Here is a 12858-nt window from a genome sequence, read left to right as displayed (position 1 = left end):
GCAAAATACATAGCATACAACATAATAAACTGAGAGGTCAGGCTTTTTTGAATGAAGTGTAGATTCATATCCTACCTCTGCCATGTTTTCTCTGTGTCATCTTGACAAGTTCCTTTAAGCCTCGAAACTTGAGATGCTTAGGATTCAGTCTTTGAAACTGTAAACTAGTACTTTCCTTACAGGGCTGCTGTGAGAATTAAATGATATCATATGTGTAAAGTGCTTATTATGGAGCCTGACACATGTAAGGTCTCAATGAGTAGGTAATTATGAATACTAATAATAACCGTCATCTTGCATATGGCCTGACACATCACCTTAGAATTTTGGAGTTAGCCTTTAGCAGTAAGTATGACGTCTTCCTGGAACTGAGAAAAGACCAATGTGTCTGAAGCCTGGATATTGCATTTTCTATTTCATTGCCCATATTTGTTTCAGTTTAAGAAAATAAAACACACACAACTGTATATGTCTAAAAAGGTTTAAAGGATGGGAATATGAGGACTTCCACAAATTATCTTTTACATTACTGTTTGTTTTTTTTAATAGTATGTTACTTTTACTATCAGATAAGAATTAAAAAAGAAAAGAAAAACAACCTGACTTGTATTGTAACATAGTAGAAGTGATCATTTATAAATGGAATTCCTCACTAATTATTATATTCAAAAAATTCAGAAAAAAGATAATGTGAAAAGTAAACCCAGTCTGGTAAATCTTAGAAATGAGAAAATGGTCATGCTGATTTTGATTAAGACTAGTTCTTTCTAGAAATTGTCACTTGGAGAGACCAATACCAATAATGTCTTTTTCATCTCATTGCTAAATTAGAGTTGTTTAATACTATAAAATATCTTAATCGGCTTGTAAATGTGTTACATGACTTACCTTCCAGTTTTATTTCTCCCCTTTGTGAAGGTTTGAATTTGAAGTCACATCAGACTATTGTGAATGTGAGAGAAATGAAGCTAATTGATAGAATCCCTGGGGTACTTCTTGTAATGAATGAGTAACAGTAATATGCTGTTGTTTCCTACCTCAATATATTTCTGTGTGGAGGGGGTGATTTTTGTTGTTTTTGTTCTATTCAGGTATACATACGTAGGCACTGAAGAGTATAATTACATTTCGAGAGGAGGAGGAGTTTCGTGAACAGATAGTAGCATATTTCCAAATGTTTCTCTCATGAAGTTTTGTTCAAAGAAAAATTACCTTGGCACATTTGTAGTTTTTATGTCACCACCACTCCCTAATTATTCTATTAAAGATTCAGACATGCAGAAAGCATACCTTCATCATTTAAGAGCAAAAAGCCTAAGTATCATCTGTCGTCATTCATAATTCTGACTGTCCCTACACATACAGAAAAACAGTGAGGCTTTGATTAAACCATTTCTGAAAAAAAAAATAGCACTTTTGTTCAAATTCACCTGGTATGTTTTATCAGAGTAAATATAGAGATTGTATATTATGAAATGATTCAGAAATTTTTTTAATTTTCATGATGTTATAGGAATACTTTCTCCTTCACCTGTAACTGATAATAGAGCAAGTTGTGAGGTATAATTTTGGAGAAGTAATTACATGCTCATCTAGAAAATTAATTATGAAATTAATGTTTTAAAGAATAAATTTTATTGACTCTTAAAACATGACTTTCCTTTAATGAAAATAAAGAATAATACTTACCAAATCTTTACAAAGGTATAGTTTAATTTTATAAAAACATCAACTCTGATTTCTAAAGGTAACTTAAATATTAGTTATATTACCACATATTTTCATTAAATCTCATTTCTTTCTATTTCAGCTGTATTTCCTGAAGAACTAGGTACCAGTGTTCCTTTAACTGATGTTGAAACCAGATCATTGATCTATAAGCCACTTGATGGTGAATGGGGTTCCAATCCTAGGGATGAAGAATGTGAAAGAATTGTTACAGGAATAAACCAGTTGATGACACTAGGTAAATGATAGCAGCATATGAATATATATGTGTGTGTGTGTATCCATTTACATATATATGCATGAAGATAGCTAGAAAATGTTGCCAGTAAGCAAAGGAAAGAAAAACATTTTTATTCAAGCAAAATTATTTTTTGTAATATCATAAGTCAGTGTTTTCAAATATTTTTAAGTGATTTTTTTAATGCAATTTTACACAAGACTCAAATATCTAAAACAGTTATAAATGCTTTAGTTGAATTTCAGTGCCTGCCAAAGAGTGTTCAGACTACTGCACAGTTGCAGTCATTTCACATGCTAGTAAGGTATATGCTCAAAATCCTTCAAGCTAGGCATTAGCCAGTATGTGAACCAAGAACTTCCAGGTGTGTAAGCTAGATTTAGAAAAGGCAGAGGAACCAGAGATCAAATTGCCAACATCCATTGGATCATAGAGAAAGCAAGGGAGTACCACAAAAACATCTACTTCTGCTTCATTGACTACCCTAAAGCCTTTGACTGTGTGGATCACAGCAAACTGTGGAAAATTTCTGAAGAGATGAGAATACTAGACCACCTTACCTGCCTCCTGTGAAATCTGTATGCAGGTCAAAAAGCAACAGTTAGAACCAGACATGGAACAACAGACTGGTTCCAAATTGGGAAGAGAGTATGTCAAGGCTGTATATTGTCACCCTGCTTATTAAACATCTATGCAGAGTACATTATGAAAAATGCTGGACTGGATGAATCACAAGCTGGAATCAAGATTCTTGGAAGAAATATCAACAGCCTCAGATATATAGATGATTACACTGTAGTGGCAGAAAGCAAAGAGGAGCTAAAGAGCCTCTTGATGAGGGTGAAGGAGGAGAGTGAAAAACCTGGCTTAAAACTCAACTTTCAAAAAAACTTGAGATCATGGCCTATAGTCCCATCACTTCATGGCAAAGAGATGGAGATAAAGTGGAAACAGTAACAGACTTTGTTTTCTTAGGCTCCAAAATCACTTTAGATGGTGATTGCAGCAATGATATTAAAAGATACTTGCTCCTTGGACGAAAAGCTATGACAAACCTAGACAGCATATTAAAAAGCAGAGACATCACTTTGCTGACAAAGGTCCCTGTAGGCAAAGCTATGGTTTTTCAGTAGTCATGTTATGGATGTGAGAATTGCACCTTAAAGAAGGCCGGGTGCTAAGGAATTGACTCTTTCAAATATGGTACTGGAGAATACTCTTGAGAGCCCCTTGTACTGCAAAGGAGATCAAGCCAGTCAATCCTAAAAGAAATCAACCCTGAATGTTCATTGGAAGGACTGATGCTGAAACTCCAATACTTTGGCTTTGGGGATCAGCCGACTCATTAGAAAAGACCCTGATGCAGGGAAAGATTGAGGGCAAGAGGAGAAGGGGGTGACAGAGGATGAGATGTATTTACGGTATCACTGGTGAGGGACAGGGAAGCCTGGTGTGCTGCAGTCCTTCGGACACAAAGAGTCGCACACAAATTAGCAGTTGAACAACAGCAAACTGAATTTCAGAGTGAGGGCTCCAGAAATGCCAAGGGTACCAGTGAAAAATGTAAATGCTCAAGAACCTAATTTTAAAACCCTTGACATACTCAGGCTGGCATGATGTAAATGAGAGGAGGAGGGTTGAAAGCTGAGTTATATGGGTAGCTATACCATTTTTCCTCTTAACTTGATCCTACATATACACAATAGAATATTGTAAAGGGAGAGATGAGGGTATATGAACTGCTTTGCTTTGTTTGAAGAAAGAACAGTGACCATAGAGCATATTTATCTGAACTCTGGGTAGACAAAATACATACTGAGTAGGTATACACTTGAGTAGGGAATCTGCTTCAAAGAATCTAAGGCAGAAATTACTGTGAATAAGAGCTGAAGACATTGGAGACACATATTGGATATTTTCATCTGATGTCTTTTATAAGATGGCAACTCTTAATGAATTACTGTCTCAGATACTATCTTAAGTAATTTTAGTAATTATGTCAGAACAGTTACTGCCAAATACATAACATAGATTCAGGAATGACCTGGTTTTAATTATGGAAATACATGTGGATGTTCTTTAATAGGTCAGATTTATATATTGTCTGTCATCTTTTCTAAAGAATCTTTGAATAACATTCCTAGAATTTTGCAGTACAAATGCAGACATAATAAAAAGTGAGTCTAAAGTTAGCTAAACTATATGTTTTTTCTGTCAAAAGATAGTGGTAGACTATGTGGATTGGAACTTAAGGCTTAATTCAAACAGAACTGTGAAGTACTTTAAGCAATAAAAAAATGAATTTATAAACTTACTTGTTTGTTTATTTTAGATATTGCTTCAGCATTTGTGGCTCCTGTGGATCTGCAAGCGTATCCTATGTATTGCACTGTAGTGGCATATCCAACGGATTTAAGTACGATTAAACAAAGACTGGAAAACAGGTTTTACAGGTTAGAATCATTTGCTTGCTGTAGCTACTAACAAAGGAAATCTAAATGATTCTTTCAGCCATTTCCTGATCCTCTGTAACAGTGTTTCTCAAATTTTAATGCACATCCCATTTAACAGAGGAATCTTGTTAAAAAGGCATAATCTGGTAGTAGGTTTAGAGTAGACCTGAGATACTGCCTTTCTAACAAGTTCCCAGTGATGCTGGTGCTGCTGGTTTGTGGGTCACACTTAAAAATAAATATGAATTGATGGTCACTCTCTTCATACTGTATTTTATGAAGTAATCCAGCATATTTTATTTTCTCCTAGATAGCACATTGAGATATTTGTTCATGGATTTTTCATGGAATAATATTAAAAATTGTTCTCTTATTAATTTAGCTTATGAATACTTCTTAAAAGTAGGAAAATTTGGGGCTACTTTATTATAGTTGTATCTTAGTTTGAAATATAACTAGTTTTTAAAAGATGTAATTTCATTTAATTTGCATCTGCTGGTTAGCAGTTTTGATAAACATTGAGTTCTAATCTTGGGCAGACTTTATAGGTTTATTGGCTAACATGTCTTAACAAAAAGTAAGATTAAGTTCATTTTTTTTTTGACATAAATGAAATCATCCTTTTAGCTTTTCATGTTTTGCTTAGCAGGCCAATAGCATTTTAACTTAACTTATACTACATTAAAACTTAATTTTTGTGACCTGTTTTATATTACTGCAATTATTTATACTGCTGTTTACTTAAGTTACTATTTAACTTAAGGAAATTTTTCATCATGTTTTGTATTCATATTTTTCTATGTAAATTGTTTTCTACATTCTAATAGTTGAACTACATCTAGAAAGATAAATTTCTGTCATCTCCACCATTGTTAAAAATGTACTTTCTCATAGAAATTCTGCTCAGCATAAGAATTGCTAAGGTGTACTCTTTACATTGCAACTTAATTAGGCTTTTTGGCTTTAGCCTAGCTTAGTAATCAATTGAGGAAAAGAACTTTTGAAACAGAGTCCTTACTTAAATTAGAAATGACCTGATTTTTAACCAGATAATATAGTTATAGACCTGAGTTATGTTCTTATTTCATAATAATGAAGCCATCATGTTCTATTTCACTATTTCAGGCTCTTTTGCTTCTCCTCTGTTCATTGGCTTCAGACTTCCTACAGTTTATAGTGCCTCTTTGGCACTTCTAGTTCAGTCTTAAACCACTAGCAGTTTGCCCTGCTGTGATACTAAATCCTTATGCCTTACTTTACACGTAGTTTCTATACAGTACGCTGAAAATGGCTTGTGATTCTTTCATTAGAATGAGCCATGGAGATGCTATTGGAAACTTACAGAAGCTTTTCTGTATGCTTCTATATGCACAGTTATATGTTATATATATGTAGTTTTTAAAATTCCATATAATTGTTTTCTGTTTACACATCAGTAAGGTTTTTTTGAGTATTTTCTTCTATGTCATTTTAAGCTGGTTGATATTCCAAAAGTTACCTTTGGGTTTTTCTTTAGTTAAAACTGAAGTAAAATAAAACTCCAAAATTTTCGTACAGTTGACTCACGAACAGCATGGATTTGAATTGCATAGGTCCACTTACACATGGATTTTTTTCCCAATAATACCTGTACTGTGCTGTGCTTAGTCACTCAGTTGTGTCTTGACTCTTTGCGACCACATAGACTATAGCCTGCCAGGCTCTTCTGTCCATGAAATTCTCTAGGCAAGAATACTGGAGTGCGTTGCCACACCCTTTTCAATAATACTTGTAGTACTACATAATGCATGGATGCAGAACCTTGGATAGGGAAAGCCAATTCTAACGTTGTACTCAGATTTTAGACTTTGAGGAGAGTCAGTGCTGCATTGTTCAAATATCAGCTGTATCATTAATTTTGTGTAAAAAAATTTTCATTTAGATAGATTTCTTAGTATACTTAGTAATTATAAAAACTAAGTTTTTATATTTTTGTGTCCCTTAAGCAGGCTATTAGTTAGCTTTTCACTTTTAAATGTTATTTGATTACTAGCAATAGAATTAGATTGAAATTGGTTGTTTCCCTTTTTATGAAAAAGTTAGATATGTTTATTATTAAAATTGACACCGTACATGAAAAGAATATATAAAGGAAAAACTAAAACTCCATTGTTTCTCTCCTCCTCGTGCTCTCCTTATAGTCTCTCTCCCTAAATGAAGGCCCTGTTGATAGTCTAATGTGTCTAATCCAGACATTTTCTATGCCAGTACATAATATTGCTACTCTTTTTTTACCCTATGACACAACTGAGGTTCAGTTTTTTTTTAAACAGTTTTTTAAGGTGTAAGTTTTATAATTGATTTAAGACTGCAATTAAAAAGTCAGAATGTCTTGGTTTTAAAATGTCTTTATGTATTTCTAAGCTTATTCTAAAGAGGCTAATAAGACTTCTGCATTTTGTTTGTTTAAAGGCGAGTTTCTTCCCTAATGTGGGAAGTTCGATATATAGAGCATAATACACGAACATTTAATGAGCCTGGAAGCCCTATTGTGAAATCTGCTAAATTTGTGACTGATCTTCTTCTACATTTTATAAAGTGAGTTATTTTTCCACATTAATTATATTACTATAATAATTAATGGTGGTATTTTAAAATGTAAAATGTCAAAACATAGAATACAATCATGTTTTATTATACATCTTGTCATACTACACAAATATGTGCTGTGATACAACCACAGGTCCTCTCAAAATAGGAAGCATATGTAAGTTCATTGGCTGACAATAATTATGAAATCATAGAGATTGTATTACAGTTGTGTTCTGATTTACATAAGAAAACATGGATGTTTCTCTAAATCCAATGTTGGATAATAATAGCAAACTTTTATTGAACAAGCAATGTTTTAGCTAAATAAACTCTTCTAAGTCAAATAAAAATCTAACAGGTGGAAGAGAGGTCATTATCTGGAATTTACAATTAAGAAAATTAAATCTTTTGGAGGTTAACTTGTTTGATTTTCACAGTAAATGAGTGTCTGCCATTTTATTTGAGAACCTTTCACCTTAATATTGTATTATCCCTGTCAGGCTGATGAAAAAGTATTCAAATTGGTCAGCAGGAAACTGAACTTGACATTCAAGGCTTTTTTCTTCAAAGTGAAGTTTATTTCCTTATTAATTAATCCCATACCAAGAGAGCTTTACTTCTTAAGACAGTAGGGTTTTTATTTCCTTGTCTTATGAATTTTGTATATTCATAGAATGAGTTGAGTCTTCTAAATTGAAGCCAGAGGAGTGGATCATACGTTTTGTATAAAATACAGCTCTGAATTCATATTAAGGTTATTTATGTTTGATAATTTTTTTCTCATTAATAGAATAGGATATTTTATAATTTAAGTGTCAATACTCTCCTGCTATCAGCTTCCATTTTTATATAAAGGGATTATTGAGGCTTTTTCTTTAAACATATTCAGCTTCATTCTTATTATTCAGCATAACCATAGGTCCCTTTTCTTGGTATTAGGTGGGTTTGTTTTTATTTGTTTTACTAAGGAATGTAGGTAATTCCAATATGAAAAACCACCAAAGAAAATTAGTACGGTAAGCTTAATGCCCTTCCTTTACCTTATTCTCTAAGGAAATGCTTTGCCTTTCAAGTAGTAAGTAGTTCCAGGGCTGCTGTTGCTAGACTTTTGCTGATTTTCAGTAAAATTGATAATCGGATAATAAAGATTTAGTTATCTTCAGAAAACTGTTTATATAACTTGGTTATATTTAATTTTGTGTTTTATTATGTATGTTATGAACATCTACTTTTCCAAAGAAATAGGAATCAGTAGAATCACATGATAAATTGATATTTTAGCAAATTAGATGAAGCCATTATTTTTACATTTGGAATAGGCTTTGAAATTGTATTTCTTTCAAATAGGTATTTTGAAATGCCTTATGAAAATAGATTAAAATAATAGTGCATTTATGTTGTATATATCTAAAAGTGGTTTTAGATATATACAGTTTTTTAATGGTATATAATTTGTTGAAAACCACTTTCAGCTGGTAGTACTTTTCAAGATGTTTTGTATGTCTTGAAATTTTGGTAACTACTTTTTAATTGAGTTATTTGGCCAAATTTCAAGTAATAGATACATACAAAGTGTTGTAATAGATACTTGGAGGTAGAAAGGCATAATTACCTTCTTAATATAGCTTTATAGGGTAGATAAATCTGAGACTAACTGTAATACAGGGGAAAAGTAAAAAGAGTTTGTGTGAATGTTTAGATGAAGTATAGGGTCACTTCTGGCTATGAGAATGGGATTTCAGGCACAGGGAGAAGTATGTTAAGATGTATGGACAAGGTAGATAGTGATTCAAAAGTTAGATGAGAGCACGGCACTTCAAGGGATGTGGAATGGCATGCGGAGGGAAGTAAAGATTTGTAAAGGGAAATTGAGTAAAGTGATATCAGGTGAAGTAGAGAGTACATGAGCAGAAGTAGTAGCGGTAGAAGTGCTAAACTTGCGTTTGGATCGTATCACAGAGGACCTCAAATGCTGATCGAACAAACTACACTTAAAATAGGAGCATAGGAAGCGAGAGGCTATTGAAAATATTTGTGCGTGAGAATAGCATGAGGCATGCTGTGCCTTAAAAATACTAATTTGAATGCAGAGTCTAATGTTCACTGATGGGGAAGAGACAGAAAGTGAAGGACTATTGAAATTATTTTAACATGAGAATAACATGATGCAAATTGCCTTAAAAAATACTAATTTGACTGCACATTGACTTCTATAGCTGACCAAGTAAGAAGTGATGGAAACTTAATTTATGAAAGTGAGAAGCAGGCAGATGCCAAGAGATTTTGAAGGTGGAATCACAGAACTTGACAGGTGATTGGGTATATAAGGAGGAGGCAAAGGAAGAGATAGGAAAAACCATTCATTACTGTGTGAATGAAAAAAAGTTGAAAAGGGAGAGTGGAAAATGACAACTGGGTGTAGACATGGGAATTTTAGGTGGTGGTAGGAATCACCTGAAGAGTCAAACCAAGTTATAGGAATTTGGAGTTCATTAACACAGAAAAACTGCAGATATATAAGATGATCTGGGCAAAAGGTATAGACAATAGCTAAGGACAAAATTTTAGGGATTGCGTGTGCTTAAGAATAAAAGGGAGAAGGAATCGAAGATAGGAGGTAAACTAGCTATCTCTTATAGACTGAAGAAGGAGGGAAAGCATTCTAGGCACAGCAGTGACCTGAGCGAATCCTGAGATGTGAATTGGTCTTGGTGTGATAAAATAGGCCAGGGTGGAGGCTTCATGTGGAGGGGAGGGGAAGGGCAGCGGCAGATGTGAGTGCATAGGGTTTTGGAGTTAACTGATGAAGAAAGTCTTCAGCTCAAAAGCTTTATCTTAAAATCTGGTTTTAGTAACAGGTTTAAAGGACAAAAATCTCGTGACTCCAATCTTGTATACTAACATTTCCTTGTTATTTAGGGATCAGACTTGTTATAACATAATTCCACTCTACAATTCAATGAAGAAGAAAGTTTTGTCTGACTCTGAGGTATTTAATATTTCATTATGATTACTACATTGGTTGTGTCCTATATATAAAAAGAAATTTACACATAGTTTTCAGACAACTGCTATTATGAAATTTTTTTTTTGCCTAATGCTGTCAGTTAACTTAAAAAAATAATGAGTCAGAATGATTTCAGTTAAAATTGTTTTAAACAGTGGGTGGAGGGAGACTTTTTTAAATGAGTCAGTTAAGTGATACAGTATCATATATACTATGGGTTTTCCAAAATATAAAGGAGATAATTGGTATTATCTGTAGAATATAGTGGAACCTTGAATATTTTATTAATCTGATAAATTCTTGCTTCAAAGGAAGAAGAGAAAGAAGATGCTGATGTGCCAGGTACTTCTACCCGGAAAAGGAAGGTAATAAATTTTTGTTTTAACAAAGTACTTTATATGAATTAAAATGTATTGAGCAATTTTTTTCTTTTAGTGGTTTCAAAGATAGATTAAGTATTACTTCCAAATCAGCTTCCATCACAAAAATGCATGGTTTTCAGAACTAGATGAGTGATGCTTTCTTTTATCTGAATTACTCTATTATTACCTAGTTACCCAAGATTAAAAATGAAAATTGTATTATATAGTATTTTATTGATATATTTGAACATTTAATTTAGGACCATCAGCCTAGAAGAAGATTACGTAACAGAGCACAGTCTTATGATATTCAAGCATGGAAGAAACAGTGTCAAGAATTGTTAAATCTCATATTTCAATGTGAAGATTCTGAGCCTTTCCGCCAGCCAGTAGATCTTCTTGAATATCCAGTAAGTGTTTTTGAAAGTACTTGCCTCTTGATTTTTGTGTATATATATATGTATCTTATACATGACAGTTTACTATTTATTTTAATGATTATAGTTTAATTACTTTTTATTTGAAACATGTTCCCATTGTCCGTCTGATTATGTAGAGCATCTAAATTGAACAATGTGGTAAAAAAGAAGTAGCCCTGGACTAAGACTCCAAAGAATTGAGTTATTGTCGCAGCTCTGCCTCTTAACCAGTTCTACAGTTTTGAGCAAGTCACTTAGTTTTTATATGTGGTATATTTTTACCATTTCCTTTTCCATTCTAATTTTATGGACTTATTATGGAAATTATCTAGGAAACAAGAATAATACTTATTAATAATAATCATCTCTAAGAATACTTATTAATAATAATCATCTCTAAGATTAATAAAAATCTCTAAATCATTATTACAGTTATAGAAATGGAATGAGACTATTCAGTTCAGTTCAGTCGCTCAGTCGTGTCCGACTGTCCGCGACCCCATGAATCACAGCATGCCAGGCCTCCCTATCCATCACCAACTCCCGGAGTACACTCAAACTCATGTCCATCGAGTCGGTGATGCATCCAGCCATCTCATTCTCTGTCGTCCCCTTCTCCTCCCACCCCCAACCTTTCCCAGCATCAGAGTCTTTTCCAGTGAGTCAACTCGTCACATGAGGTGGCCAGAGTATTGCAGTTTCAGCTTTAGCATCAGTCCTTCCAATGAACACCCAGGATTGATCTCCTTTAGAATGGACTGGTTGGATCTCCTTGCAGTCCAAGGGACTCTCAAGAGTCTTCTCCAACACCACAGTTCAAAAGCATCTACTTATTAAACATTAAAATAGATTTTAAACTGAAACACTATGTAAATGTAAGGTGGTGTTATTGTATATGTAGGTTATGCCAATTTATGATTTTTATGGAATTCATGGTAGAAAGTTTGAGTAACATGTTATAAATGTTTATTTTTGATTGCAGTCTTAGCAATCTAAATTTAATTTTGAGTAATTTTTGTATTCTTTGTTTCAGTTATTAAAGATTGTATGGTTCAGATGACATTCATGGTTTCAAATGAAAATTAAATTGTTTATAAGAGATCATGACCTGGTTGTGGTATCTGTTGTGGCTTTATAATAAGTTGTGTTGTGTATGTATTCTAATTTGCAATGGTGAAAATAGAGAAATTTCATTGATAGATACCATAAAATGATTTTTTTCTTGTCATTTAAAAATCAAGAAACATTTAATCTTAAATGTAGAAGATAAATCTTTAATTCCAACAATGTGATAAATTAGACTAATTCAAACTCTATCATCTGAAAACCTCTTAGAAGAAATAAGCTAATGCTGTAGTGTTCTGGTTTTCATTTCGCTTTGTTTTTGGAACCTGTGGCTTTCCCTTTGTTTCTTGCAAGCCCAAGTATGTATTTCATAATCTCTAAGCCCAGGTGTCCTCACTGAAAAATTCCGCCAGATGTTTAAAGAATTAACACAAACTCTACACTCTCTTCCTCAAGATAAGGAATGCTTCTGTACTCATTCTATGAAGCCAATTATTATCCTGGTGTCAAAAACAGTACTAAAGAAGAAAATGCAAAAATTCCTAATAAAATATCAGCAAATAGAATTCACCAGTATATAAAAATGATTTTGTACCCTAAGTGCATTTTTTTCCCAGGGATATAGGGCTGGTTCAGTATTTAAAAATCAATCATTGTAATTAATTACTAAGGAAAAGATGACATCATATCAATGCAGAAAAGGCATTTGACAAAATTCAGAACGCATTTGTTTTAAGAATGTACACGTTGGGTATGGTACTCTGTAATTATTGTGGCCATGGGAGGAAATGAGAATGAGTCTTGGAAGGAAGAAATTTATTATACTTGCATGTCCCAGAGAGGGGTTTAAGGCTACAGGGCAAGCACAAGGTTTTAGTCAGGTTGCAGAAGATAGGAGGAAAGGAAAATCTTAGGCCAGAGCCTTAGGCCAGAGATTTCCATGAGAGGCGAGGCTGGGCCTACTCACCAGCTTAAGATGGGCTAGTTTGAATTACTCCAGTGGACTTTGGGGTAG

General features: G+C 33.5%; 1 protein-coding gene across 5 annotated transcripts in view; it reads left to right on the top strand.

Moving 5' to 3' along the window:
• PHIP (PHIP subunit of CUL4-Ring ligase complex) overlaps positions 1-12858 on the top strand; it is a 124323-nt gene that overhangs the window by 99108 nt on the left and 12357 nt on the right. For all 5 annotated transcript variants that reach the window (XM_055433706.2, XM_055433709.2, XM_055433708.2 and 2 more), the window contains exons 30-35: positions 1811-1966; positions 4299-4419; positions 6871-6996; positions 9910-9979; positions 10309-10362; positions 10620-10769. In XM_055433706.2, the coding sequence (XP_055289681.1) occupies positions 1811-1966; positions 4299-4419; positions 6871-6996; positions 9910-9979; positions 10309-10362; positions 10620-10769 (677 nt within the window). The remainder of the gene's footprint in view (positions 1-1810; positions 1967-4298; positions 4420-6870; positions 6997-9909; positions 9980-10308; positions 10363-10619; positions 10770-12858) is intronic.

Source organism: Moschus berezovskii, chromosome 10 (genome assembly GCF_049115385.1).
Source record: "Moschus berezovskii isolate FMDL1 chromosome 10, NW_MosBer_1.0, whole genome shotgun sequence".
NCBI lineage: Eukaryota > Metazoa > Chordata > Mammalia > Artiodactyla > Moschidae > Moschus > Moschus berezovskii.
This window is presented reverse-complemented; position numbering and strand designations above follow the sequence as displayed.